Below are 25,051 nucleotides of genomic sequence, written 5' to 3' on the forward strand. Positions count from 1 at the left end.
TTTCAGAGTGATAGCCGTGTTAGTCTGTATCAGCAAAAACAACAAGGAGTCCTTGTGGCACTTTAGAGATTAATAAATCTGTAAATAATAAATTTATAAATTAACAAATAATAATAAATGATATTATTAAATAAATTAACAAATTAATACATTTGTTAGTCTCTAAGGTGCCACAAAGACTGCTTGTTGTTTTTCTTTATTCTGCTTTTTGTGATCTTGTCTTCCATGTTCCTTCTCCTAAATAGACCGTCAGTTGACTAGCACTTGTGAAAAATATTAAATCTTTCAAGTACATCCATCCCTGTGATTATCTGTGAGTAACTGAATGATATCACTGAAATTTACATAAGCATAAATTAATTAATGTGGCTCCTAATATCCATTTGCATTAGAGGAAGTATTTGTATTCTGTGGCCGTCCATAGCGGTGGGCTTGACCAGCCATGAGGGATTTTTCAACAATAAATCATTAGAAACCAAACCTGTGACCCTTGGAAAATGAATTTCCCTAATGCAGAGCTGGTCTTAGTTCCCCTCTGCTGCATAAAATGTCAACTAGATAAAGCTAAAATATCTCCTTTGTCTATTTAAAAGTATTCAATCTGCAAAATACAAATAACTAAAATAACAGTATATGTTAGTTCAGCCTATATCTCAGCCTTAAAAAATGGCCTTTTCATGTTTTTAAAAATCTTTAATATTTAGATTCACTGGAGAATTACAGATATTTAATTATTGTTCAATTTTTATGAAATTTAAGCCCTATCCCATTGCAACAAGGCTAATTTATAATTTGATTTAATTTTAATGGTTTTTATTTTATACCTCTAATGTATACAGTGTTTCAATAGTCATATTTTTGGCTTCCCATTAATTTTCATTTTTTCCTGATTGTTTAACTAGGGACAAATATTGGTGATGTTTTTTAAAGGTTCTCAAACTTCTTTAAATGGACTCTAATGTCCTTGATTCACAAGGTGAAATCGTATTGATAGGGTGGGAAGGCCTTGTGCCAAGAAAGTAATATCATGTGGCCCAGGTTGTCCTCTCCTTCTACCTTAAATCTTATCCTGCCATGATCTACTCTCTTCATTTTGCACAGTTTACTCTTGTCTTGCCTGTTTAAGAGGGCACAAGAATGGCTTTTTCTGTAGGTATCATTAATGCAGCCTACTGAGTTTCCCAGCAATGGGTGTGTTGAAGAATGGCATGGACAGTACCCTTCACAAGCAGTGCCTCTACAGCATTGTGATATGACCAGTTTGCATCAGATGAGGGCATTGTAAAAGGTTAAATCCCAAATCTAAATCTTATTTTTGATTTTATATTGGATTTTATCCAATTTATTAAACTGGAAATAACAATTAAAAACTAGATATGAGAATCCTTTTATTTAAACCTCTATGTATTGAACTTTCCTAAATGTCACTTTGATATGAATTTTTAAATGAGGCCACATGCTGCACATCCCCAATTTGACATTGAGAGCCACTTGAAGTGTGGGGTACTTTGCAGCTAAAAATGCCGAGAGTTGCTGATTGGTAGGAAATATATGTGCTGAGGATTATGCCATCAGTATTTGCAGGTTATTTATGCATGCCCTCCAATTTGAACTCCTGAGTAACTCGTGCATTATGCATGAGAGGAGCAGATTTGGGGTAGCGTTCAGGTGTTGCATAGGGTTCCCAACTTTGGTTGGACATATTCCTGGCAGTTTCATCAAATGACATAATCTTTAATTAAAGATTGATCTTTAATACCTGGAGACTGCAGGACAATCCTGGAAGGTTGGCAACCCTAGTTGTTAATAGTGATAACTCACCCAAATAAAAGTAGTCAACACATCTGTTTACACCTGCTCATCTCTTGTCTGCTAAGCTTGAATCTGGTGTATGGGTGAGTGTCAAAGAAATGTTAAAGTCAATGGAGCTACTAATTTTGGCAAGGATCACTCATCTGTTCAGTGTTTCTTTGTTTAAATAAAATATAAATATGGTATAAAATATTATCTTGAATGTTAGGATTGGCTAAACACAGCATCAGTGAGGTTTGAGTGAAGTGTAGTGAATGGCAAATTTCGTCATCTCTTTGCAGTTTTAATAGATTTTAAAAAGTCTCTTTGATGGAGAGTAACTTCAGAAGTACAATTAATTTAAAATGGGATACACTGCAACCATAGTTACCTTTTAATATGAAACTTGATTAAAATGGAAGACAGTCACTTGAAAAATCTTATGTAGAATCAAATTCCCTGTATTTTGTACTCTTAAACTTGCTCAGAAGTCGACATTTACAGGTTATCCTTGGATAATTTATGCCATCTTTGTGCCATACTTTAATTTTGAATATATTTGTTGAAAATTTCCTGTAGCATTCATTTGTGGTTGTCAAAGGGGCTTTTATCCTGGGGAAAAAATGGTGCTGGTTTTAATTACTATTCTAAATAGCTGCATAACCACCCTGAACTCTGAATTTACATCATTTTTATGATAGCCACACCATTCCTGGTTTATTGATTTTGTCATTTGCTTCATTACATTTAATGCGAACCTTTTGCACAGAATTATTCTGGTGCTGAGCTGGGCATAGCAGGGTCAGTGCATACTCTCTTAGCCAAAACAGAATAGCAATATAATTTCAGCACAGTCCCCACGAATAATGGGGTTATAAATATTGCCCACCAGCTGTCAGAATAAGTACTCTTGTATTTGACCCATCCAATTGAACCAAGTTAAGTGATAGGGCTGTTTGTTTGTTTTTCTCTGGTTCACCCTGGTCCTATAATGCAGTGATTAGTCCAAAAAAAAAAAAAAAAAAGGCCAAACCCATGTCTGGCTCAGGTAAGAAAACCAAGGCCTCGTCTACACTACAGGGGAAATTCAATCTAAACTACGCAAGTTGAATTACGTGAATAGCGTAACTCAAATTGACGTAGCTTAGATCTACTTACCGCGAGGTCCGAACCACACAATGTCGATGGGAGAAGCTCTCCCGTCGACTCCCCTTACTCTTCTGGATCCAGTGGAGTACAGGAGTCGATGGGAGAGTGATCTGCAGTTGATTTAGCGGGTCTTCACTAGACCTACTAAATCGACCACCGATGCATCAATCGCCACTCGTAGAGCCCTTGGTAAGTATAGAATTTTAATCTTTTTTTTTTTAATCTCAGAGAGTTGCAGTTTATTGGTCAGAGGATAGGATGAACTCCTTAGTTTTAATACTGGCTCTGATTCTGACTTGCTCTGTGATTTCCTTCACTGCCCCAGTTTTCCTATCTCTCTATGGATATCATGCCTGTATCACAAGGGAACTATAAAGAAGTACTTAGGTATTACTTAATCAAAGTTTTGAAGAGGGAATGTAATATCTAGATACTGATACTGTGGTCACTGAGCAGCCAAGTTGTTCCACTGTTTCAACGGTTTTAACTTTTGAAATTGAATTTTTCAAATAGTCAGCATCATTCATGCATTTATACCACTTTTTAAGACACAGACCACTTTCTGGGCACTAAAATAATATATTGGAAGACAGCCTTTTTCAGAACAATATGATAATTTAATAATCATTTATCTGAAAATCTGAACGTGCTTTAAAAACATTAATGGATTTAACCTGACAATTTCAAAACAGTGAGCAGTAATATTCAAACTTCAAGATGGTAAATGTCTTGCTCAATATCAGAACGAGATCCTCTCTCTCTCTCTTCTGACTCCCATTCCTATGCTTTATCCATAAAACCATAGATTGGTGCCCAAAAGGCAAAGGTTATGCCATGTCTTCTAGGCCACTTGGAAACCTAAACGTAGTTCCAGCACTGTCTGTGAGGAGAGAACCACATATAAAGTGGGTATAGTTTCTTACCCATATTTGTACACAGAAATGAAAATTTAAGTTCTTGATTTCACATCTATCAGCCTACTGTTGCATGGATTTGCTATCCTTTAAGCAAAGAATTCTGAGGGATATGGGGTGGCCATAGGAAAATTGAGCCATTTTCATATGTCTTCAAGACAAGATTGCTATTCCTTGGAATGAAACTATTTTCATAAGAAAAGAAAGTATGACACTTAAATGCCTTAATCATTCTTGTTAACTTTTCATCATTTATTGCTCTTATATGTACATTGTACTTTATTAATACAACAGGGGACACTGTCCATTTGCTTTTAAAAGCTATAGTACAGCAATGTGGGAGGAGCGGTAACAGATTGCTTCTGATATCAAAGCAAACTCAGGTCCCATAGGCTGTGCAGGGACATTAAAGATCTCGGGAAGTTCTTATAAGAGTGGGTATTGTGCTTGTGTCAGGAATGGTCTGTCTCTAGTTAAATTAAAATGGAGCGACAAAATCTAAGGCAACCACGGCACAAATCCTCTGGCACTTAGATATCAGTGATGTGGTTAATAGAAGTACTGAGGGGTAGGTTAGATAAATGGAAATCTGGGAGAAGGTGCTGTGAAATAGCTGGGATACAGAGGATAAAAACTCTTCAGTGTTAGACTTGAATATGGCGCAAATATGTGATATAGCAGCATTCAGAGAGGACACTAGAATGTGCCCTCCTGAGAGCAATAGAAAGAAATTAATTTTACACAGTTTATATCCACAACAAAATGTTCCTCACTTTTTCCCTAGTAAGAGCCTGTGCGACCAAATTTTGCTTTTTTCTCTGCCCCCTTGTAGTCCCATTAACATCAATAGGGATGCACGTGTGTAACAGATGGTAGAATTTGGTCCCTCTGTGAATGTGATCCTTGACCCAGTATTTTGTGATGTCTTTTTTTAATCGGAGAGAGAGTCATTTAAATTTGTTTTCCAAGCCACAAACAGTAGTACAATAATTCAATGATAATTTTGAGTTCAAGGTTTGCAGAGTGTGATACTCATTAACTAGAATCTTTTAAAAAAAATGAGTATCCTAGTGGACAAAGTGAAGTGTTTTTTGTTTTTTACATTTTCATTTTTATTTTTTTAGCACTCTAATCTTCTTAAAATGACTTAGGTAACTTACATGTGAAATTTTTGCTCTAAATAGCCAGCCAGTCAAAGCTGAGAATATTAAAGGGTCAAAATGTAATAATACTGTATTGTATTTAATAAACACATTTTATCACAATATTTACGTTTAATTCCCATTTAAGTAGATGGTGAGACTAATGGACAATGCACAAAATGAGGCTAAGACATGGCACATAAAAACATTCCAATACAAATGTGAAGTTTTTATAAGCCATCTCCGTTATAATCCCAGATGTCTGAGAAATGCTTTTAAAACCTTCCTTACCATTGGGATGACAGTTGCAGGGAGGCCAAGTGATTTGCCCAAGATGATACAATGAGCCAAAGTGGTTTAAGGTTTCAGAGTGGTAGCCGTGTTAGTCTGTATCAGCAAAAACAATGAGGAGTCCTTGTGGCACCCTAGAGACTAACAAATTTATTTGGGCATAAACTTTATTGAGCTAGAACCCGAGACCTCACACTTGGTAAGGCAACTCCCATCTCTTCATGTATTTATACTTGCTCCTGTATTTTCCACTCCATGCATCCAATGAAGTGAGTTCTAGCCCACGAAAGCTTATGCCCAATAAATTTGTTAGTCTCTAAGGTGCCACAAGGACTCCTCGTTGTTTTTTTAAAGTGGTTTAAAATATAGTTGAACAGACTGCTTTCCAAGCCTTTTCCTTGCTACCACTAACTCACATTGCTTTTTTAAGGGTGTTGCTTATATGTTTTCTCTTGAGTAACCATAGAGCTTAATTAGGTGTTAACCTTCAGGCACTGAAGGGGTTAAGCAGCAAGATCCTGTTGTCAATAATTTAGGCAAGCAGACATTCTGAATTAGATTGGCGAAGATGATAAGGACTGGAGAAATGTACTATCAAGCCAAGATTGTACTGGTATCTTCTTTACATACGTACGAAAGTGTTATTGTTTTAGTAGCAAGACTAAGATAAAAAAGGATTAAAAAACAATTTTGGGTCAGTTCTTGTCTCTGTATATTTTATGAAAGTGCTTTCCCCTTTCATTATGATTCAGACATTTGAAGTTGGGTTATAATAGTCAGCTAAGATTACTGACAGGGCCGTTCTGACCCAAACTGCTACCTGAACCTGTTTGGGAATAGCAGCTAATACATGTGTTTGTGTTGGACTTCCTATTGATTACTTGGTTGGTGAGGGAAAAGCAGTTGTCTCTTTAATGGATATATTGATGAAGAACATCTTTATAAAGGAATTTGGAAGCAAGAAGGAATGGTTGAAAGTCTTACTTTGCAGATTGAGTTTGACTGTGTGTGCTACATTTCAACTTCTTAGCCAATAACTCCAGTTTCATGAAGCTCTTTGAATAATTAGTTAATGGTTAATAATTAATATGGATGATCAGGTTAGATATATGGCTGTTTACATTTGCCAAATAAAGTTGCCTAAGAGGGCCTGAGGGTTTTACTTTTTAAAATTGCTTCATTAACAAAATAAAAACAGCCACAAATTTCACAGGAAAAAATATTAATTCCTATTATAGAACGAAATATCTGAATGTAAACCTATATCTTCAATATTTCCTGTTAAAAAAATATTTAAGTTAAAAATATGTTAGACACATGTCTCACAAAAATAGACCACATCTGTCTAAATCTTTATTTGTCACTCAGGAGTAAAATTATTTTATATTTGGAGAGAGTGGGTTTGTTTGCTTTTTTAAAAAAACATTTTATCACCTTCTGTAAGGAATAATTCTTTCACCATCCCCCTAATTAGAAATGCTTCCCCTAGAGATAAACTGAGACTTTCTAACTGACATATTAGAAGTGTGTCCCTCTGCAAAACAGAGGAATAAACCCACCTGGAACTGACGTATAGTTTGTTTTTGGTAACATATGCAGTCTTTGAGATTATGGTTGCCCCTCTGTATCTAGATTTCTAAACTATGATGTTTCAGATCCAGAGCTGAGATTGTCATAACTATAAAGGGAAGGGTAACAGCTTTCCTGTGTACAGTACTATAAAATCCCTCCTGGCCAGAGACTCCAAAATCCTTTTCCCTGTAAAGGGTTAAGAAGCTCAGGTAACCTGGCTGGCCTAAAGGACCAATAAGGGGACAAGCTACTTTCAAATCTTGGGGGGGGGGGGGGGAGGCTTTTGTTTGTGTTCTTTGTTTGGGAGTGTGTTCGTTCTCGGGACTGAGAGGGACCAGACATCAATCCAGGTTCTCCACATCTTTCTAAACAAGTCTCTCCTATTTCAAACTTGTAAGTAAATAGCCAGGCAAGGCGTGTTAGTTTTCCTTTGTTTTCTCAACTTGTAAATGTACCTTTTACTAGAGTGTTTATCTTTGTTTGCTGTACTTTGAACCTGAGACTAGAGGGGAGTCCTCTGAGCTCTTTAAGTTTGATTACCCTGTAAGGTTAATTTCCATACTGATTTTACAGAGATGATTTTTACCTTTTTCTTTCATTAAAAGCCTTCTTTTTAAGAACCTGATTGATTTTTCCTTGTTTTAAGATCCAAGGGGTTTGGATCTTGATTCACCAGGAGTTGGTGAGAGGAAGGAGGGGAATGGTTAATTTCTCCTTGTTTTAGATCCAAGGGGTTTGGATCTTGATTCACCAGGAGTTGGTGGGAGGAAAGAGGGGAATGGTTAATTTCTCCTTGTTTCGATCCAAGGGGGTTGGATCTGTATTCACCAGGAGTTGGTGGGAGGAAGGAGGGGGGATGGTTAATTTCTCCTTGTTTTAAGATCCAAGGGGTTTGGATCTGTATTCACCAGGGAATTGGTGAAGGTCTCTCAAGGCTATCCAGGGAAGGAAATTAGCCTTGGGATGGTGGCAGCGGACCAGAGCTAAGCTGGTAGTTAAGCTTAGAAGTTTTCATGCAGGTCCCTACATTTGTACCCTAAAGTTCAAAGTGGGGATACAGCCTTGACAGAGATATTCTTTGTGTATCAGCTAATCTCTCAAAAGTAATAGAGATCCAGAAGGAAAGCCGAATGAAGTGTATTAATATCTGTTTGACTGCTTTAAATCCTACACAAGAACTAGGCTTACATGATGATATCGGGTACCAATACTGCTTCCTGATAATATTACTAATTAGAGATATGTTGATTCAATAAAAACCTTAATACTGTAATATCATGTGTACAATTTTCTCCTTTTATCTTTATAACTGTACTGTGCAGTGATGCTTACATTATCAATATGGATCCATTGTATCATCATTTTTAGGTTTTCTGCTTCTCCATTGTAAAATCTCTAGTTTCCTTCACTCTGGATTAACATTTGATATTAGAAAAAAAATTAATTAAAAGAATAATGTAGATATTCTGGAGATGGAATTCCTGAGGTCTTAGAAAACCTCATCCTGCTATCAGCTGGGTATCTGCAAGTTGGACCAATAAATAAAGATTGTGAGAGACTCAAAAACTTTGGTGAAGCAGGTCAGATAAGTACCTACAATAGACATATGCCATTTGATATTTTGAATTAAGTGAAATGGTCAAACAATTTAATTTAGGGGGAAAGAAAGAATATGTGCAAGATTCGTCACAAATGTATGCACTTTTACCACACAGACGTCCTTGTGATAGAGAGATTCAGTAGAGTGCTGCTCACAAGGTCAGTGATCTGCTAACAAAAATTCAGTACCTGTACTGTGATCTTGACATATCAGAGAGAGACAGATTAATATCAAGTAAAAATATTGGTTACAAAATGCTTGTAAAACTAAATCTGTGTGGTAGCTTATTTAGTAACTGTTACACAAATGAAATGAATGTTCGCTGAATCCCTAAAGGAGCATTTAGTCTTTGATATTAATCTTTGTACAATTTAATTTAATTTTCAGTGTACATTTCTAAAGCACCCATTGAGTGTCGGTTGTATACAACACATATAAAGCTAGTTAAAATATAAGTAAAATAAAATATATGGCGATATACCTATCTCAGAACTGGAAGGGACCCTGAAAGGTCATCAAATTATTTAAATTCAGTGGGACCCAAAGATGACCACCAACAACAGAATTACTTCTGACTTATTACAAAAAAAGTTCGTATTTACCAAACCAACAATTATCTAATTGCCTTTTTTCCCCTTTCTGGGTTTTCTCTTGATTTACCTTTTTTTTTTGTTTAATATTCATTTTTCATCCTACAAAAGAAAGCAACTAGACAATAAAATGCAATTTGGTTTTATCTAGCACCTCTTTTTCACTAAATATCCCACACCTTTTTACAACACGGTTTGCTAGATACAGGTATAGATATTGCAATAACACCTTAGGTAAATCATGCAGGTATTACACACTCAATAGTACTATACATACAGCAGTGAACAACAGAATGCTTGCTCTTTTAGAAAAGTGCAATGAGATCTTCAGCTGGGTAGCCAGTTGTCTTCAGTTGTAGTGGAATGTCTTCAATTTCACATCTTATCAGAATGGCGGGGCTTCTAACAGTATTGTATAAATCAAGTCATTTGCCATGTTTGCTAGACATTGGGAATTTCTAAACAACATTGTTCTAAACAACATAAGTTCATGAGGCAAACAAGAGTGTTGGAGTGGCGCGTGTGTGGAGAAGACAAAAATAACAGGGTGTGTGCAATTTTTAGCCAATCACACATCGCTGCCTGCCCAGCCATTACCAATGATCCATCTAGCCCAGTATCCTGTCTTCCAACAGTGTCCAATTCCAGTGCTTCTGAGGAAATGAACAAACAGGAATTCCCTGATGTCCACTCCCAGCTTCTGGCAAACAGAGGCTAGGAACACTCAGAGCTTGGGATTGCATCCATGACCATCCTGGCTAATAGCTGTTGATAGACCTATCCTCCATGAACTTATCTAATTCTTTTTTGAACCCTGTTATAGTTTTGACCTTTACAACATTTCCTGGCAAAGAGTTCCACAGGTTGACTGTGCATTGTGTGAAGAAGTACTTCCTTTGGTTTGTTTTAAACCTCCTGCCTGTTAATTTCATTGGGTGACCCCTAATTCTTGTGTTATGTGGAGAAGTAAATAACATTTCCTTATTCACTTTTTCCACACCAGTCAAGATTTTATAGCCCTCTATCATATCCCCTCTTAGTCATCTCCTTTCCATGCTGAAGAGCCCCATTCTTTTTAATCTCTCCTCATACTGAAGCTGTTCCATTCCTGTAATCATTTTTGTTGCCCTTCTCTACCTTTTCCAATTCTAATATGTTTTTTGAGATGGGGTGACCACATCTGCATGCAGCATTCAAGATGTGGGCATACCATGCATTTATATAGAGTCATTATGATATTTTCTATCTTATCTGTTCCTTTCCTAATGGATCCTAACATTCAGTTAGTTTTTTTAACTGCTGCTGCACATTGAGTGGATGTTTTTAGAGAACTATCCATAATGACTCCAAGATGTCTTTCTTGAGTGTTAACAGCTAATTTAGGCCCCATCATTTTGTATGTATAGTTGGAATTATGTTTTCCAATGTGCATTACTTTGCATTTATCAACATTGAAGTTCATTTGACATTATTTTGCCCATTCACCCAGTTTTGTGAGATCTCTTGAGTAATTCTGTGTCATCTGCAAATTTTGCCACTTCACTGTTTACTCCTTTTTTCAAGATAATTTATGAATATGTTGAACAGCACTGGTTCCAGTACAGAACCCTGGGGGACACCACTATCTACCTATCTCTATTTTGAAAACTGCCATTTATTCTTACCCTTTGTTTCCTGTCTTTTAACCAGTTACTGATCCATGAGAGGATCTTCCCTCTTGTCCCATGACTGCTTACTTTGCTTAAGAGCCTTTGGTGAGGGACCTAGTATCTGGGACCCAGGGCATTTAAATATGCAAACCCAATTCTTCAGCTCTCTTCATACTGAGACAGACAGACAGACAGAGAAGAGAATAAAGCAATAGAAAAACAGAATACCTTGTGTCCCCATACTCACTCCCGTAGAGCAATCAAGGAGGCTTATTGTGCACTACTTAATTTTTCAGTGACCCACAATAAAGCTCATTAGAATAATCTAACCTTAGTGCCTCAAGGGCAGAGTCACTTTTGCCATGTCAACATATTAACAGATAGCTGCATTCTGTAGGTGTTCTGAGCTGGCTCCAGTCATATGCAGCACCTGATCGTCTGAACACCTGCCCCCACACCTTTCCTGTAATTGCCCTGTACAGCTCCTTAGGAAAGCCTATGAGGACTAGGCCTACACTAAGAATGGTCCATACTGGGGAAACCCTGGCTATTACTAGTCATAATAACATGATTTAAGGCTAAAGCATCAGCTTGAAATCTATAGCCTTCACTACAAATGCCACTGTGACTGTCAATTCAAGTCAAATCATTATTAATTGAGCAGTAGTTTTGGGGAATAGAGGAACTGTGTGTAGAAAGGGATGCACTGAGATATTTAAAACTCCCTCCCCCCTCCTTGGCACTGTTGGAACTTAAGAAAAAAATAGAATATTGGTAAACCAGAATCACTTACTGGAATACTTTTGTTGGCTGCTGATCCCAGTTTGCAACTCAACAAACTATCTAGTGGGCTTATTATACAAAGGTCCAATTTAATAATTCAGTGGCATGTTGCTAAGATGATGTAGTCAATACACTAGTTGTCCCTCATCTTGGATATTCTTCAGTATATTTTCAGTGTAGCATGAATCTTCAGTTTCTAATTTAAAAACCACCCACAAACTTTTCTCCTTTTTTCCCTTTTAAAGTAAAATCTAAATGTCCAGGTGATTTTGGTGCTATAATGTATGGACTAACTCAGAACAATTATTACTTTTGTATTATGTATCCCTCATTTTTAATCTTCTCATTTGTCTTTGGCTCATTTTGTTTTTTCTCAAGTCATCCATAAAAATTAAATGGATATTGACTACAAGGTAGTAGAATGGAATATACCAAAAAGTTCAAGTAATGGAACTGGTGTGACTTGAGTGAACAAATGCCTGGAAATTCAGCAGCAATATTGCCACCTGCTCCATCTTCCTCTTGATTTTTTAGATGAGTGAGTATGGGTGACTGACCCCTGGGGAGCCTATCTCCCTTCAAGTCCTCCAGAGAATGCATGCCTTCTTATAGGGTTAGAAACCTGAGTATTCCCTCAAAGACATGTTTTTAAAAAATATATCTGTTTTAAAACAATAATGCAAATAATGAAACATGAAACTTATATAATTTCTGCCAAGCACCCTTGTTAAATAATCTTGCTTTGCTACACCATGGCTAGAGATGGACAAAGAACTGACTTCTTGGTTCTCTAACAGTGTTGGCGGGTGGGGGGATTGAAGTTTGGTTCAACAGGAACCAAAAGCTACATTTTCCAGAATTTTTGGTGAATCAAAAAGTTGACAGATGGATTTTGGGTTGAACAATTTTTTTTTTACATGAAACATTTAGTTTCTGGGCATTATTAACCTCTTTTTAATAAAAGCTAAGGAAATGAAGGGCTAGATTCACAAAACAGGAGGAGGAAGACAAAGCAATCCCGTTATATCCAATAGCCTAGTGTTTAGGGTACACGTCTGGGATGTAGGAAACTCAGGTTTGAATCCCTTCCCTAGAGCAAGGACTTGAACTCAAATCTTACCATTCCTTAACTAATGCCTTTAACCACCAGACTATTGGCAATTCTGGGTTGTGTGTCTCTCAGACTGTCCTGTTGAAGCCATTCTACTTTGTATAAAATACTGAATAGTCATTGGGCCAGAGAGAGAGAGTGACTGAGAATGATTCTATAACTATAGTGGTTAGGGCACTCACATGGGAAAGTTCAAATCCCTTTGTCAATCAATATGTATACAAAGTGGAACGGCTTCAGCAAGAGAGATTGAGAGATCCATCCCAGAATAGCGTATGGACTGGTTGTCAGGGCACTCTCCTTAGAGTGGGAAAGACCTGGTTTAAAATTCCTGCTTCAGAGCAGGGATTTTAACCTTGGTCTCCCTCCCACATTTCAGGTGAGTACCCAAATAACTGGACTATTGGGTCTAAGAGAACCACCACCTCTTCCTCCTCCTGTTTTGTGAATGGAACCTTAGAACCCTTGTGATTCTAGCTCAAAAAGAAAAGTGTGATAATGGGTGTAAAATTCTATCAATTCAGTGAAAGACTGGCAAATTTTTGCTCTCAGGGTAATGCCCTCTTTGATCCAGCTTGCAGTAGAGTCGTCTTCTACACAAAGATATTTCGTTCACATTTACTGAAAGTACAAGACCAAACTGGAACTCAAATAAGTAGAAATCCTTTCCCGGGGGTTAAAAAACTATACAACAGATACCTTTTCAAATGATCTAACAATCACTGATTTTATCTTTCTGATTTCCCCTCCTGTTGGGCCTATGGCAGTGAAGAACAACAGATGGTTATCAGTCAGGAGTAACTAGGGCAACCACAAAACCTGCCCCAATTGCTATGGAGACAGCCATTTGTGCGTTTGGTATGCACTATTCGTTACATCAGTAACGGGGGACAGTAAAATAAGGATGTTGTAAATACCATGCAATTGAAATGGGGATGTTGGATGTGGGGGAGAGGAGGAAGGTTTTAAGTTTTTTAATTGTTATTTAAGTACAGCTTTATATTGATGTGATGTTTATATAAAATGCAGCTTGCCCCCAAAATAACAAAGCCAGGTCATTTTATATACAGAGAGAGCAAATATTGGTAACTTTAAACTTCATAGTCTGCAGAATATATATATATATATATATATATATAATATATATATATATATTTTAAACCTAATCTGTTACTTAACAACCTTGGTAACACAGAATGGAACTGAGACTTGATCAGACCTGACCAGTTATGCTATGCAAATGAGCTATTTCTGCATAGTGCTTTGACTGTTGCTGTCTCCAAAACCATACTGTCATAAAAAGATGCAATTCTGGAGTAAGGCTCAAAATGTCAGAGCTGGATTACAGACTGATCACTTTAGCTCTTCCCCCATATAGACTGCTCCAGCATTTTTACCCCATTCAACCTGTATTTTAATGTTAAAAACAATTTATTTAACCTACACGTTTAAAATATTATCAGAGATTTTAATTGTTTTGTTGCAATTCTTCAAAGATGAGTAAAATTAAGTGTGAAAAATGAAAATTGATTAAAAATAATGTTTTTAAAATTCCCTCTTCTTTTGTTAATACACCTGTTGATTATTGAAACTGAAAGAATAAAAATTTATACCTCCGGGCCCCCTCTGGGGAGTTTCTTTATGTATGAAACCCCTCTAAGCGCCCAATCCTTCAATTCTTAGGCATGTGATAAATTTTACTTATGTGTGTTGGGCCAGTTTTCTTCAAATTATTCATGTGCTTAAGCATCTGCAGGATCAGACTCTAGATTTGGACAGCAAATGTAGACTAGTCTGTTTCTGGTTCTTATGAACAATCTAAGTGCTGCACTATTGGAGTGCTTACACTGCAGGGGAAATACATCCAAACAGTTGTTTCCTCTAGAGTTTTAAGAAAAAGTTCCTATGAACACATCTATCAAAATGAGTATATCTTAATTTTTGGTCTAAATTCCTTGGCAGTGCTCTTTTAAAAAAGGGTACAGTCAAAGCACCTTCCCACTAAATATCCATAAAAAATCTCAGTCTAAAATGCATTAAAATATTTTAATGTGAAAATGAATTTGTTGTTGACATTTCCCATTGATGTGTGAAATATTTTTTCATTAGCTAACACATGACATGATTTTGAGATATTAATCTGTCATGTGGATTTGTATTAGTGTGGAGTTCTCTTAAATGAACAATTATTAGGATGTAAAACTATTCTTCCACTTAAGAAACATGTATGCTAAATAGTAATATAAAATACAGGAAATAAAATGTATTAAATGAAAATAACTGCAAAGTATGCCTAATAGTCCTTGTTAAAACAGATTCATCTTTAAATTTTTAACCAGGCTCCAGACCGGGCATACAAAATGAAGACATTAATTAAACTAGTATTCTGTCTGTTCTTTGACTAGATCATTTGGATTCTACAATGTCCTGACTAATATTTTTACATTTAAAAAATATCTTCCTATACTACAAATAAACAAAATATAGTAAAACAAAGTGAGAATTTAGCTTGTTGTTTCAACATGCTTAGTGCTTGATGGTCTCTTTCTTTCTGTACATAGGCTTGTTAGTTGCACAAAAGGTAGTTAATTCTGTTGCATTTGGTATCTGATTATAGAACAAAGGAACAGTGATATTTGCAGAATAATTACCAAAATGATCAATTTAGATTTTTGAATATTAAAGAATTTTTAATGGCAAAAGGAAATCAACATTTTGAAATCCTATTCTTTCTTAGAATGAAATTTGAAATTTAACTCTCACCTTATGGTAGATAATATGCAAATCCAAATATATGAGCCAAAGTGTTGCAGCATCATAGGAATTTGGTGCTAAAACTTAGCTCCATCTCTTGGATTAAATAACAGTTGAAATATAAGGATTTAATAGTTATAGGGGTGCAGCATTGTTTCTCAATTTTAACGAAAGATGTTTTATCTTAATTTTGTATTATAAAATGCCAGTTTTAAAGACCAATAATTATCCATCAGTCACATAATTTCTTGGTCAATTATAATTTATATTTTCTATGCTTCTTATTGAAAACACTGAGTAGTAAATGGGTGACATGAAATTATACTATACATAACACCATATTATTATACATATACATGGTGTGTCTTAGGTATAGTTTATCCTGCCTCAATACAGAGGGTTAGACTAGTTGTCCCCTTCTTGCCCTATAGTTCTATGATTTTTTTTATATCTGCAAGAGCAGATTTATTTTAAAAAGAAATATTTCATTTCTTCAGTCAACAATTTACAAACTTCAAGTGTTCCTGTCTCAAACGTTACCTTTATCTTAAGTAGCTAATACATCTTTTTCCTTGATATCCAATTTTATTCTTTTTTTCTGACTTCTTTTGTTATATATCTGTAGCTGTTGTTATTGTCTAGTAGGAGCTAATTGCCTGTCATAGAAGTTTCAGTTCCCTGAAGCCTCTTGGGTGAAGTCAGAGCAGCTATTTAATCACACATATGTTGCAGGGTTTCCCATGTTTGCTGACGTCAAAGCAAGAGACACTTCTGACAAAAGCCATGGACCCAAGTCCAGGCTCTAATGTATGAAATTATTCATGAGGGGTTTACCATTTAAACCTACACAAATACTTTAATTCCTGTTAATGTTAGGGATCCATCTTAACCTGACAGAAGCCCGGAGGTTCAAAATTAAATCTGGCACTCCTTCCTCGATATCCCCCCGCCCCACCACCACCTTTGTTTCTAGTTATCACAGTCTACATGATGCATATTGTAAGTCTGCCTGCTGTTCAGAGGCTCCAGTAATACCCCAGGAGCGACTGCCTGAGCAGAAAGATGCAGTTTGTTTCCTCTGTTATTTTCTTTTGTAGTTCAAATTGTTAATTTTATCCAAACATATTCCTTATTATTGATCATAAGAATACATTGTATCTGTCCGTCTGTGTGGAAGAAAGACAGGAGATCATGGATGTCGTTTAATTAGCTGCAACTTTATTCACTTATAATATCCAGGGGTACAAGACAACATATTGTACAGCTCAGGAAAAAGGGGGTCAGCTTCCCACTGACAAGCGGTAGGAGCCCCAAACCCTCTTCCTTAACCCCTTCAAGGGGGACAGGAAAAGGAGGGGGTTGGCTCCCTGCTGATGAGATGTAGGAGCCCCAACCCCCCCTTACTTAACTTCCTTAAGGAATGCTTTCCTCTAAATCCTTTCCCAATCCATTTTGTCCAATAACTGTATCCCTTCTATACCAAGTACGTGCACTGAAAATCCACCACAGGTTTTATGTAGTAAATTGTGACAGTATAACTTAATCCCCTTACTCCACCCCACAAGGTCGCAGAATAGCTGTGGGGCAGGTGAGAAAAATGAGCTGGCTTCGGCCAATCCGAGGGTAAGGGAAAAATTCCTTCTCAGCCCTGTAAAGAATAGGGCACTTAGCATAATTCCCACAGTGGGTCAAAAGAGAACCCATTTGCCAAGTACATGTGTGGGTAGCCCAGTCCTGGTAAAGAGGTTGCTTGGGACATAAATACCCTCCTACTCTTCTAGTCAGCATGAAGGACAATGCAGTGACCTTATCCTAACCTGGCCCCATCTGCTTCCTGCCCTTCCCGTGCATCCCTATGAACTTTCCCATTTCTCCCTACTTGCTATAAGGGAACTCTACAGGGGTAAACCCTCTTTTCTTCCAGCCAGCTATAAAAAGATCCATTTTCATAAAGGTTGCAGTGGGCACATTTTATAGTGCCTTTCATAAGAGGCAATCCAACCACTTTTCAAGTGTTAGGTAAGCCTCAAAGCATCCCCATGTGGTCAGTGTTGTATTCATTTCATAGGTGAGGAGAAAGTCAGGTAAAGAGCGACTTTCCAAAGATAACACATCATCTGAGTGGCAGAAGAATACCAGAACCCAGGACTGATGTCCTCCTGTCCTCTGCTCTAATCATCAGAGATGCAGCCTTCCTTAGTTATATTATTTTGGTAATAGCGAGGAGAAAAATCTCTTCAACAAATGTCTGAAAACTGACACACAAAACTGTCTCATAAAACGGATGCCATTTTTTAAACTTACCTGAAAGATAGTAATAGCTGACAAATGAATATGTAGTTCTTTTATGTGCATGTTTGAACACTATATTCAGAGCTAAGTGATAAGTGGAGACAGTTGTGGTACAATGTGTACCTCAGGGAAATGTAGTCCTGCGTCCTCTATTTTTTTCTCTGACTCTTCAGTTTTTCCGTGTATGCTGTAGCTTTTCTCAGATCCTGATTTTTTTCTTTAAAAGCACAAGTTGTCCATTTTGAGTATCACAGCATATGATTTGTTTCCCCAATCTTGCAAACAAGCACACGATTAAATTTAAGATGATGATTAATCCCATTGTCTTCAGAGTGATAATTTGCATGCTTAAAATTAAACCCATGCATAAGTGTTTGCAGAAATGGGGCCTTAATCATTTACAGAACTAAGACTAAAACTCAGGTGACACTGGCCCCCTGTTGCGTTCCCTAAATGCTTAACCTGGCTGTCTTTCAGACATCGTGCTCCAATAGCTTGTTTGTTAGGAAGCTGAAATTAGTCCTAAAAGGCAGGTGTAACTAATGCAAAATGAGATCCATCTAGAAAGCTTAATAATTTGGGGCCCAATCCTATGAATATACTAGCTCTGCAAAGCATGTAGTGCTTACCTTATTGCTATGAATGGTCCCATTGATTAATAGACCCCCTCAGGCATTAAGCTTGGTAGTTACTGTTGGCAGTATTGGGCCCACAGAGAGCTATATATGATTTATTAAATACATTTTACCATAAAATCCAAGCAACAGAACAGCATTCTTAAAAAAAAAATTACGCTGTTTACGTAGACTTATATGACTGACAGAAGGCTTTCTGATGTTGAATACATATATTAATCACTCTGGGCTTATTTACTTAGATCTTAGCATATTTGGCAGTAAAGTAGATAACATCCCGTACCTCAAATTAAAACTAGACAACACAACCTAATGAGTTTGAAAAGAAAGAAGTAGATGGTACCCGTGTTCACCTAATCGCTGGCTCTTGCTTTTTCTTTAACATGATTTTTCTTTAACATCAAATGCAAAGCACATGTGAATTAGATGAATAATGTACCTGAGGAAGCAAGTTGCAATATAAAGTTCTTAAACACACACACAAGAGATATCATGTGTTTTACTCCATTTTTAATGCTTGTTATAGCAATCCTGGCACCTAAATTATCACTTAGACACCGTTCCAGTAAAGTGACAAATGTTAACATTTCAGAAACCACCAGTAAATAAAGCTCCAAAAAGTAGCCCCTTAGCAACTCCTTCCTTCTACCCCCAAAAGATGCAGAAGTGTGTGTATGTGTGTGTGTGTGTGTGTGTGAGAGAGAGAGAGAGAGAGAGAGATCCCCTTTAGATTATGTTACATCTTTTGTTTCAGCATGAGGGATGCTGCTCAAAGATTTGCCAAATTCAGCATGTTTGGTTAAGGTATGAGAACTATGAGAAACTTAAACTGGGTTTATGCTTGTAAGCTGTTTGGTAGCCAAGATAAACAGTATGATATTTCTTACACTTTGAATCATAAAAAGCTTGGCGTTTACTGAGCCTGGTCCATTACGATAGGACCACATCAGCTTGGGTAAATGACACTTGGGGTTTAGATATATACATACTCAACATAATGTATATCAGTAGGCTCAATTTGTACCTATATGGTGATTCATGAAGAAGTTCCAAATGAATGCTACAGTCATTTAAAACTTTAAATTAACACATGCTTTCTACCTAAAAAGATGCTAACTATCTTTTATTGTATTATAGTTATTATTGTGTCTAGTTGATGGTCTATTTCTACTTTCATTGGAAGGTTGCTGGGGCAATGCATGGTTTCTTAAATGTCTGTACAGTGCAGAGCACAGAGGATGATGATTTTTCTACCACACCACATGATCATATCTGTACTGGTGCAAGTGTGTATATGTACACTGTGTATACAATAGTTATAATAATTTTGTTTAATATTCAGTTGCACCTATAACCCCCAAAAGATCATAGCACCGTTGTGCTAGATACTATACAGACATGCAGAACAGACAGTCCCGCCAACCTTGTAGTCTAGGCAAAGGACCACATAGAACAAGGGGTGTGTATTCACATCTTTTGCAATGTCTGTATTGTATTTAAATGTATGTATAGCTTATACAGTATCATATAATACAGATTTTTTTTTACAGAGTATAATGTAAATTATCAGATACATAGGGACTAAAATCCTTAAATTGTACATTTTGATTCAAGCACTGGGAGCATAAAAAAATAATTTTCTAGTTGAAATGCACACGTATACATATGTACCCATATGTTCCCAAATACTGTAAAATATATTTAAACATGCATATCTGGGTAAAATAAATGTGAAAAATCAATCTTAGGTGTATTAAATTACACTTGTTTCATAGCAAAGTACTACATTATTAAGACTGTAATTGTGGGGGTGTGTGCGTGCACACAATTTCTTGAATATTTTCTATCAATGGATTTCTCTCACTGATACAGTTAGGCAGAACCTGTATTTAGTGAAAAATCTTTCAATAGAATGGCCAACCAGATGGGACCAGTAACAATAGAGAGAAGCCTCTAACACCACAGACATTTGGTGCTTAGAATAATAAAAAGACTATAAAATTAGATTAGTTGAGTCTAATTTGGAATTGGTATATTCCCCACGCACTCTTGCAGCTCTTGGGCAGATAAAGCCTTGAGATTTAGTACTTTTAGGACAGAGGACTGCAACTTCCAGTAAAAGAAAAAAAGGCATTCTGGGAGGTCGCAGAGGGCAGTGCAGTGACCTCCAATGATTTACAGGCCTTTAGCTTAATGAAATTGTTTCAGTGACATGACGGTAAAAGCTCATAATGGATTGGATGCCCTAATGTAATGAAATTACTCCCTTCTGCCTTAAAAAAAAAAGAAAGAAAGAAAAAAAAGCGCAATTAATATTTACTGAGACCTGACAGGCTTCAGTGTGCTGTACTGTGCAGTTCTTTCAGACAGTCAGTGAGAAGAGACAGAGCAGCGTGGCAGGCTATGAGCAAGCCTCCTCCTGGGGGACGAGCAAAGACTGCAAGGGGGTGGAGGGACACCTCAGTGACAGGAAAGATTGGAACCCGGTGTTTTAAGGCAGCTTAGTTACCCAGCAAACCTTCATACTTTCCCTTCCTTCCTGCAGGCAACTGGACAACAACCAGATCAGCTGCATTGAAGATGGAGCCTTCAGAGCCCTGCGTGACTTGGAGATTCTGTGAGTTGACTTTGTGATTTCTTTTGTATGTCTGTGTGTGTTTGTCTCTCTCCATGCTGCAGTGCTGATTAAATGTAGAGGGTGGGGTTTTTTTTGGTCTCCTTACCCTGGCCAAAGTGTTATAACCAGCGAAGTGAAATGTCTCACCTCCCCCAGATGGGGATTACTGCTAATTAAACTACAAAAGAGGACTTCTGTGCTGATGCTCCTGAGGAGCATAGAAATTGCCATATTTGTTACTGTGTGAAACAGATGGGGTTCAATAACATCCAGAGCCCATGTAATGTACAGTATGTACAGCCAGAAACCTATTCATATATGTGTAATGTGGAGTAGAGGACGGGTAACAGGTTTGGAGAGAAGAATATTTAGAGGTATCTCACAATTGATCTACACAGAAAGGATGTGTAAAATAAAATAGAAAATAAAAAGGTGGCAGGGGGGTTGTAGGGGACTTTGACATGTTTGCCTACAACATTAGCTTATGGGGAAGGTCCCAGTTGGAGAACCAGAATCATGCCAAGGTTTGTTCTTTTAAAGCTGCAGCACAGCAATACCACAGTCTTTAATGTTTTCCCAATCTTTGGTAAAAGTGCATCCTTTGAATGGTTTTAGTGAAATAGCGGAATGACAATAAGCGGAATACTACTACCTTTTCAGTTGGATTCAACAATGAAGCCTGATTTTGAGCTACAAACTTACAAACTATGTTTATGCGTGTCTTTAATTTTTTTTGTAAAATCAGATATTACATAGAGTTAAGTATCTAGGCATAGAATAATTTGACTATTGCTAACATAGTTACTTTATCTGAGCAATGACGCATTTTCTAGTGTACTGCTTAACTAAACAAACGGGGACAAAGGCTTTCCTGTGGTTGGAAAATTAATTCTTCCAAACTAAAAGCATTAACACTTCTGAAGATGTGTAACCCTTTGGCGGAAAAGAAAAGAAAAACAAAAACAAAAAAAGAAAACCAAACCCCTTAGTACCTGAAGTGGCGGTAAGAGTGGTCCAGTGCACTAACTATATGCAGTGAATTACAGCAGAGAAGGCCCCATCCAGCCTACCAGAAAAGGTTTTGCTTAGCTAGATGACAGCAAACAGTGGAATATTGGCTGGTTAAACTGTGCACATGCCTACTGCAGGCAAATTAAACTGGAGATGAATCAACATAGAGCCTTTTGAATTATGAGGACAGGCACACAAAAGGACAGTACACGGAGAGCCTATAATAATAACCAAACTCCTCACAATTCAAGTGTGGAGATTGAATAGGGGGTTCTTGCCCTATCCCGCTCACTCTGAAACCAATGGGAGTCTTGCCATCAACTTGAGTAGAAGCAGGATGAGACTCTAAATGACCTAAGGCTAGTTTCCATGGTTGTTTGTCTAGGATAGTCATTTTAGATACTTATTGTCTTTGTCTATCAAGTTTTGAAGCCATGATGTATAATAAACATGTTGTGATTGACCTAATACTGTTTATCTCTTGTGTTGAGCTCACATTAGGTATTTGAAGGATCTCCTATCTGGAAACTTGTTTTGTGAAGAATACAGTTAGAAAGACAGAACCTTTCTTTTGAATTAATAGCATTTGTTAGAAAAGGTAATGACATCCCACAATTACATTTTCCTTCTCTGCCAGATTGAAAGGATTATTGTGATTTTTTTTAAAGTCATCACTAGCTACCATAAGCATGATCCAATTTTACACAATTAATAAGTTCAATTCTAATATTTTTTCCGATGGCATATGTTTTTTTTATCCAAGGATGATGCATCAGACATCCGCTGACACTAGATTGTGCTATTACTTTCAACAAAGTATGTTGACTAGCAAATTACATGATATTTGTACTATAATATTCTAATAACTGTAGGCTCTGAGATAGTTTTTAACAACATATTTCTCTTCCCCGTTGTTATCAGAGCCGATCAAATGTTGAATTAGTTTATCTACCTGTCTGTCTGTAATGGCCTGATTCTAAACCATCCCCAAATCAATATAATTGTTGAGGTGGAGAATCTGTTCTAACCTGCTCTGTGTTTAGAATTGACCAATAGCAATTATTCTTTGCAGTTTTAATTTTCAACATAGGCATGCTTTTATGGGAGAAATCAGTCTTAATTCTATGAGATGAGAAAATAGATTGGCGCTAACTAATTCTTAAGATATCTTTCTTACAGGCACAAAATTCTCAGTATTATGTTGCCTTCCCAGTTTAAAATTTTTATTTAAGCTCTTCAAAGCAATTTTGAGCACTTCAAGTCTGTGAAACAAAACAAATGGCTTAACTTCCCAAGAGATGTCACACCTTCATCCTGAATATTGTTACAAAGAGTCAAAGATCAAAAAGTTATCAACGCTTAGAAAGAATGTTAAAAATGGAACCAGAAGACCATCAAGTGACCACTCTCTAGTGCAGTCACCACTACATAATTGCATGCAAATATGTTCTCACCTATAATCCATCACATAATGGAGACCCGGTAATTTTGGCAAATACTGTTCACTAGAACAATTTGCAGTGAGACCAAATGAAGCAGCCTTGTTCATTTTTCTTTTTCTCACAAACAAAAATGTTGCAGTCTTTCTCAAAATGTATGCAGATTTGTTTACATGGTAAATCCTTGCCTAAATTATAAACTCTCTGGGGGCAGAGGCCATATGCTTTTGCAAGTTGCTTAACATATCTAGCCCATTTTTAGTGCTATACAGAAAATAAATTACTATATTAAATTTAAGCAGTTCCATCTCTTTATTGCATTTGCTTCCCAAATTGAAACTCATCAGAGGAGAAGAGGAATTTGATGAGCTTTTCCAAGTAGATTTAGGAACGGGAAGGGAAATTATTCAATTGTCCCTGAGAATAGAAAGCCCCATGATCTGATTTTTTGGGTTATTGGTTCTCAGAGAGAGGTTCTGATGCTTGTATAAGAGCCTATTTAACATCAGTTCTTCCTGCCATTAGTAAACTTGTCATTGAACTCTTTTCATTAATAAACTAGCACCAAACAGGGCAGAGTGAAAGTTAAAATTGGGCTGTCACTGCAATTAATTGCACGACCCAAAATATGCGTTTATACAGTATTGTGCTAATGGCTGGGATACCTATATCTCAGTTAAGGAATGTGATTGTATATACTAGGATGCTTATAGACTTCTACTTGGCACATATAATAGTGTGCCCTTCAGACTTTGTGGCATAAATTGTCAAGTTGCATTGCTGTTACTGTACCCTGTGCCAGTTTATCAGTAAGCCTTACTGGTTCTTGCATGTGGCTTTTGTTGGATCTCCAAAAGCCTTACTAATAATGTGCCAGCATAGTGGTTTGAAGTAAAATAGAAATATATCGGAGTGGATGGATTGTTGTTGTTATGACACAATAGTACAGGAAGCTTCATATATTAGTAATTCCATACTAACTACAATTAGATAAAATTTAGGAAGACTCAAAAGTGAATTTTACAATTTAAGCCTCAAAGGAAGGTGCATCTTATGAGTAAAATCATAATAAAATATAAAACTGATATGCATTTGTAGAGTGAAAACACAAGCAAAATTAATGTGAATTTCCCACCAACGAAAAGTATAATTTCTGCTATAGGAGGGTTTTCTTTATTTTCTGTTCTACTCCACTGAGTCCTTAGCTTATAATGCCAGATATCACCATACGACACAATGGCACCGTTCAGAAATATTTATTAGATTATTAAACTGAACAAGCTTAGCTGTCGACAGGCTAGGATTCATTAAAAAACAAAACAAATCTCAACATTCTCCAATCCATATCCCAGGAATCCAACACTTTTTAGTTGGTGCCATTTTTATCCTTATTTATAAAGCTGTTAGCAGACATCTTGATTAGCCAAGTAATCCAAAAAATATTGAATAGATGACACAACTATTTCAAAATTCAGAATTTCATCTTCATTTCTGTGGGATATCCTTTCAACAGGAATGAATGTCAGGGTGAGTTCAGTATGTCCAGCCAAACTGGACAAACTAATATGAATATTAGCTGGGTGTTTATGCTATCACCATCAGCAGTGAAATGCTTAAAATCTTGGGATTTTTGAGGATCTGGTTACTTGAAATAGCTTTGAAAATCGGAGCTTGAAAACTTTCTGGATGTTGCAGATTTCACAATATAGAA

The 25,051-nt window shown here is 36.7% G+C and overlaps 1 protein-coding gene across 2 annotated transcripts in view; it reads left to right on the plus strand.

The window, feature by feature from the left end:
- SLIT3 (slit guidance ligand 3) overlaps positions 1–25,051 on the plus strand; it is a 793,796-nt gene that overhangs the window by 441,592 nt on the left and 327,153 nt on the right. The window contains exon 6 of one of the 2 annotated variants that reach the window (XM_005295705.5): positions 20,819–20,890. In XM_005295705.5, coding sequence (XP_005295762.1) covers positions 20,819–20,890 — 72 coding nt within the window. Of the gene's footprint in view, positions 1–20,818; positions 20,891–22,402; positions 22,500–25,051 lie in introns of those variants that run through there. The other variant, XM_065554865.1, reaches the window with a different exon arrangement.

This window comes from Chrysemys picta, chromosome 8 (assembly GCF_011386835.1).
Source record: "Chrysemys picta bellii isolate R12L10 chromosome 8, ASM1138683v2, whole genome shotgun sequence".
NCBI lineage: Eukaryota > Metazoa > Chordata > Testudines > Emydidae > Chrysemys > Chrysemys picta.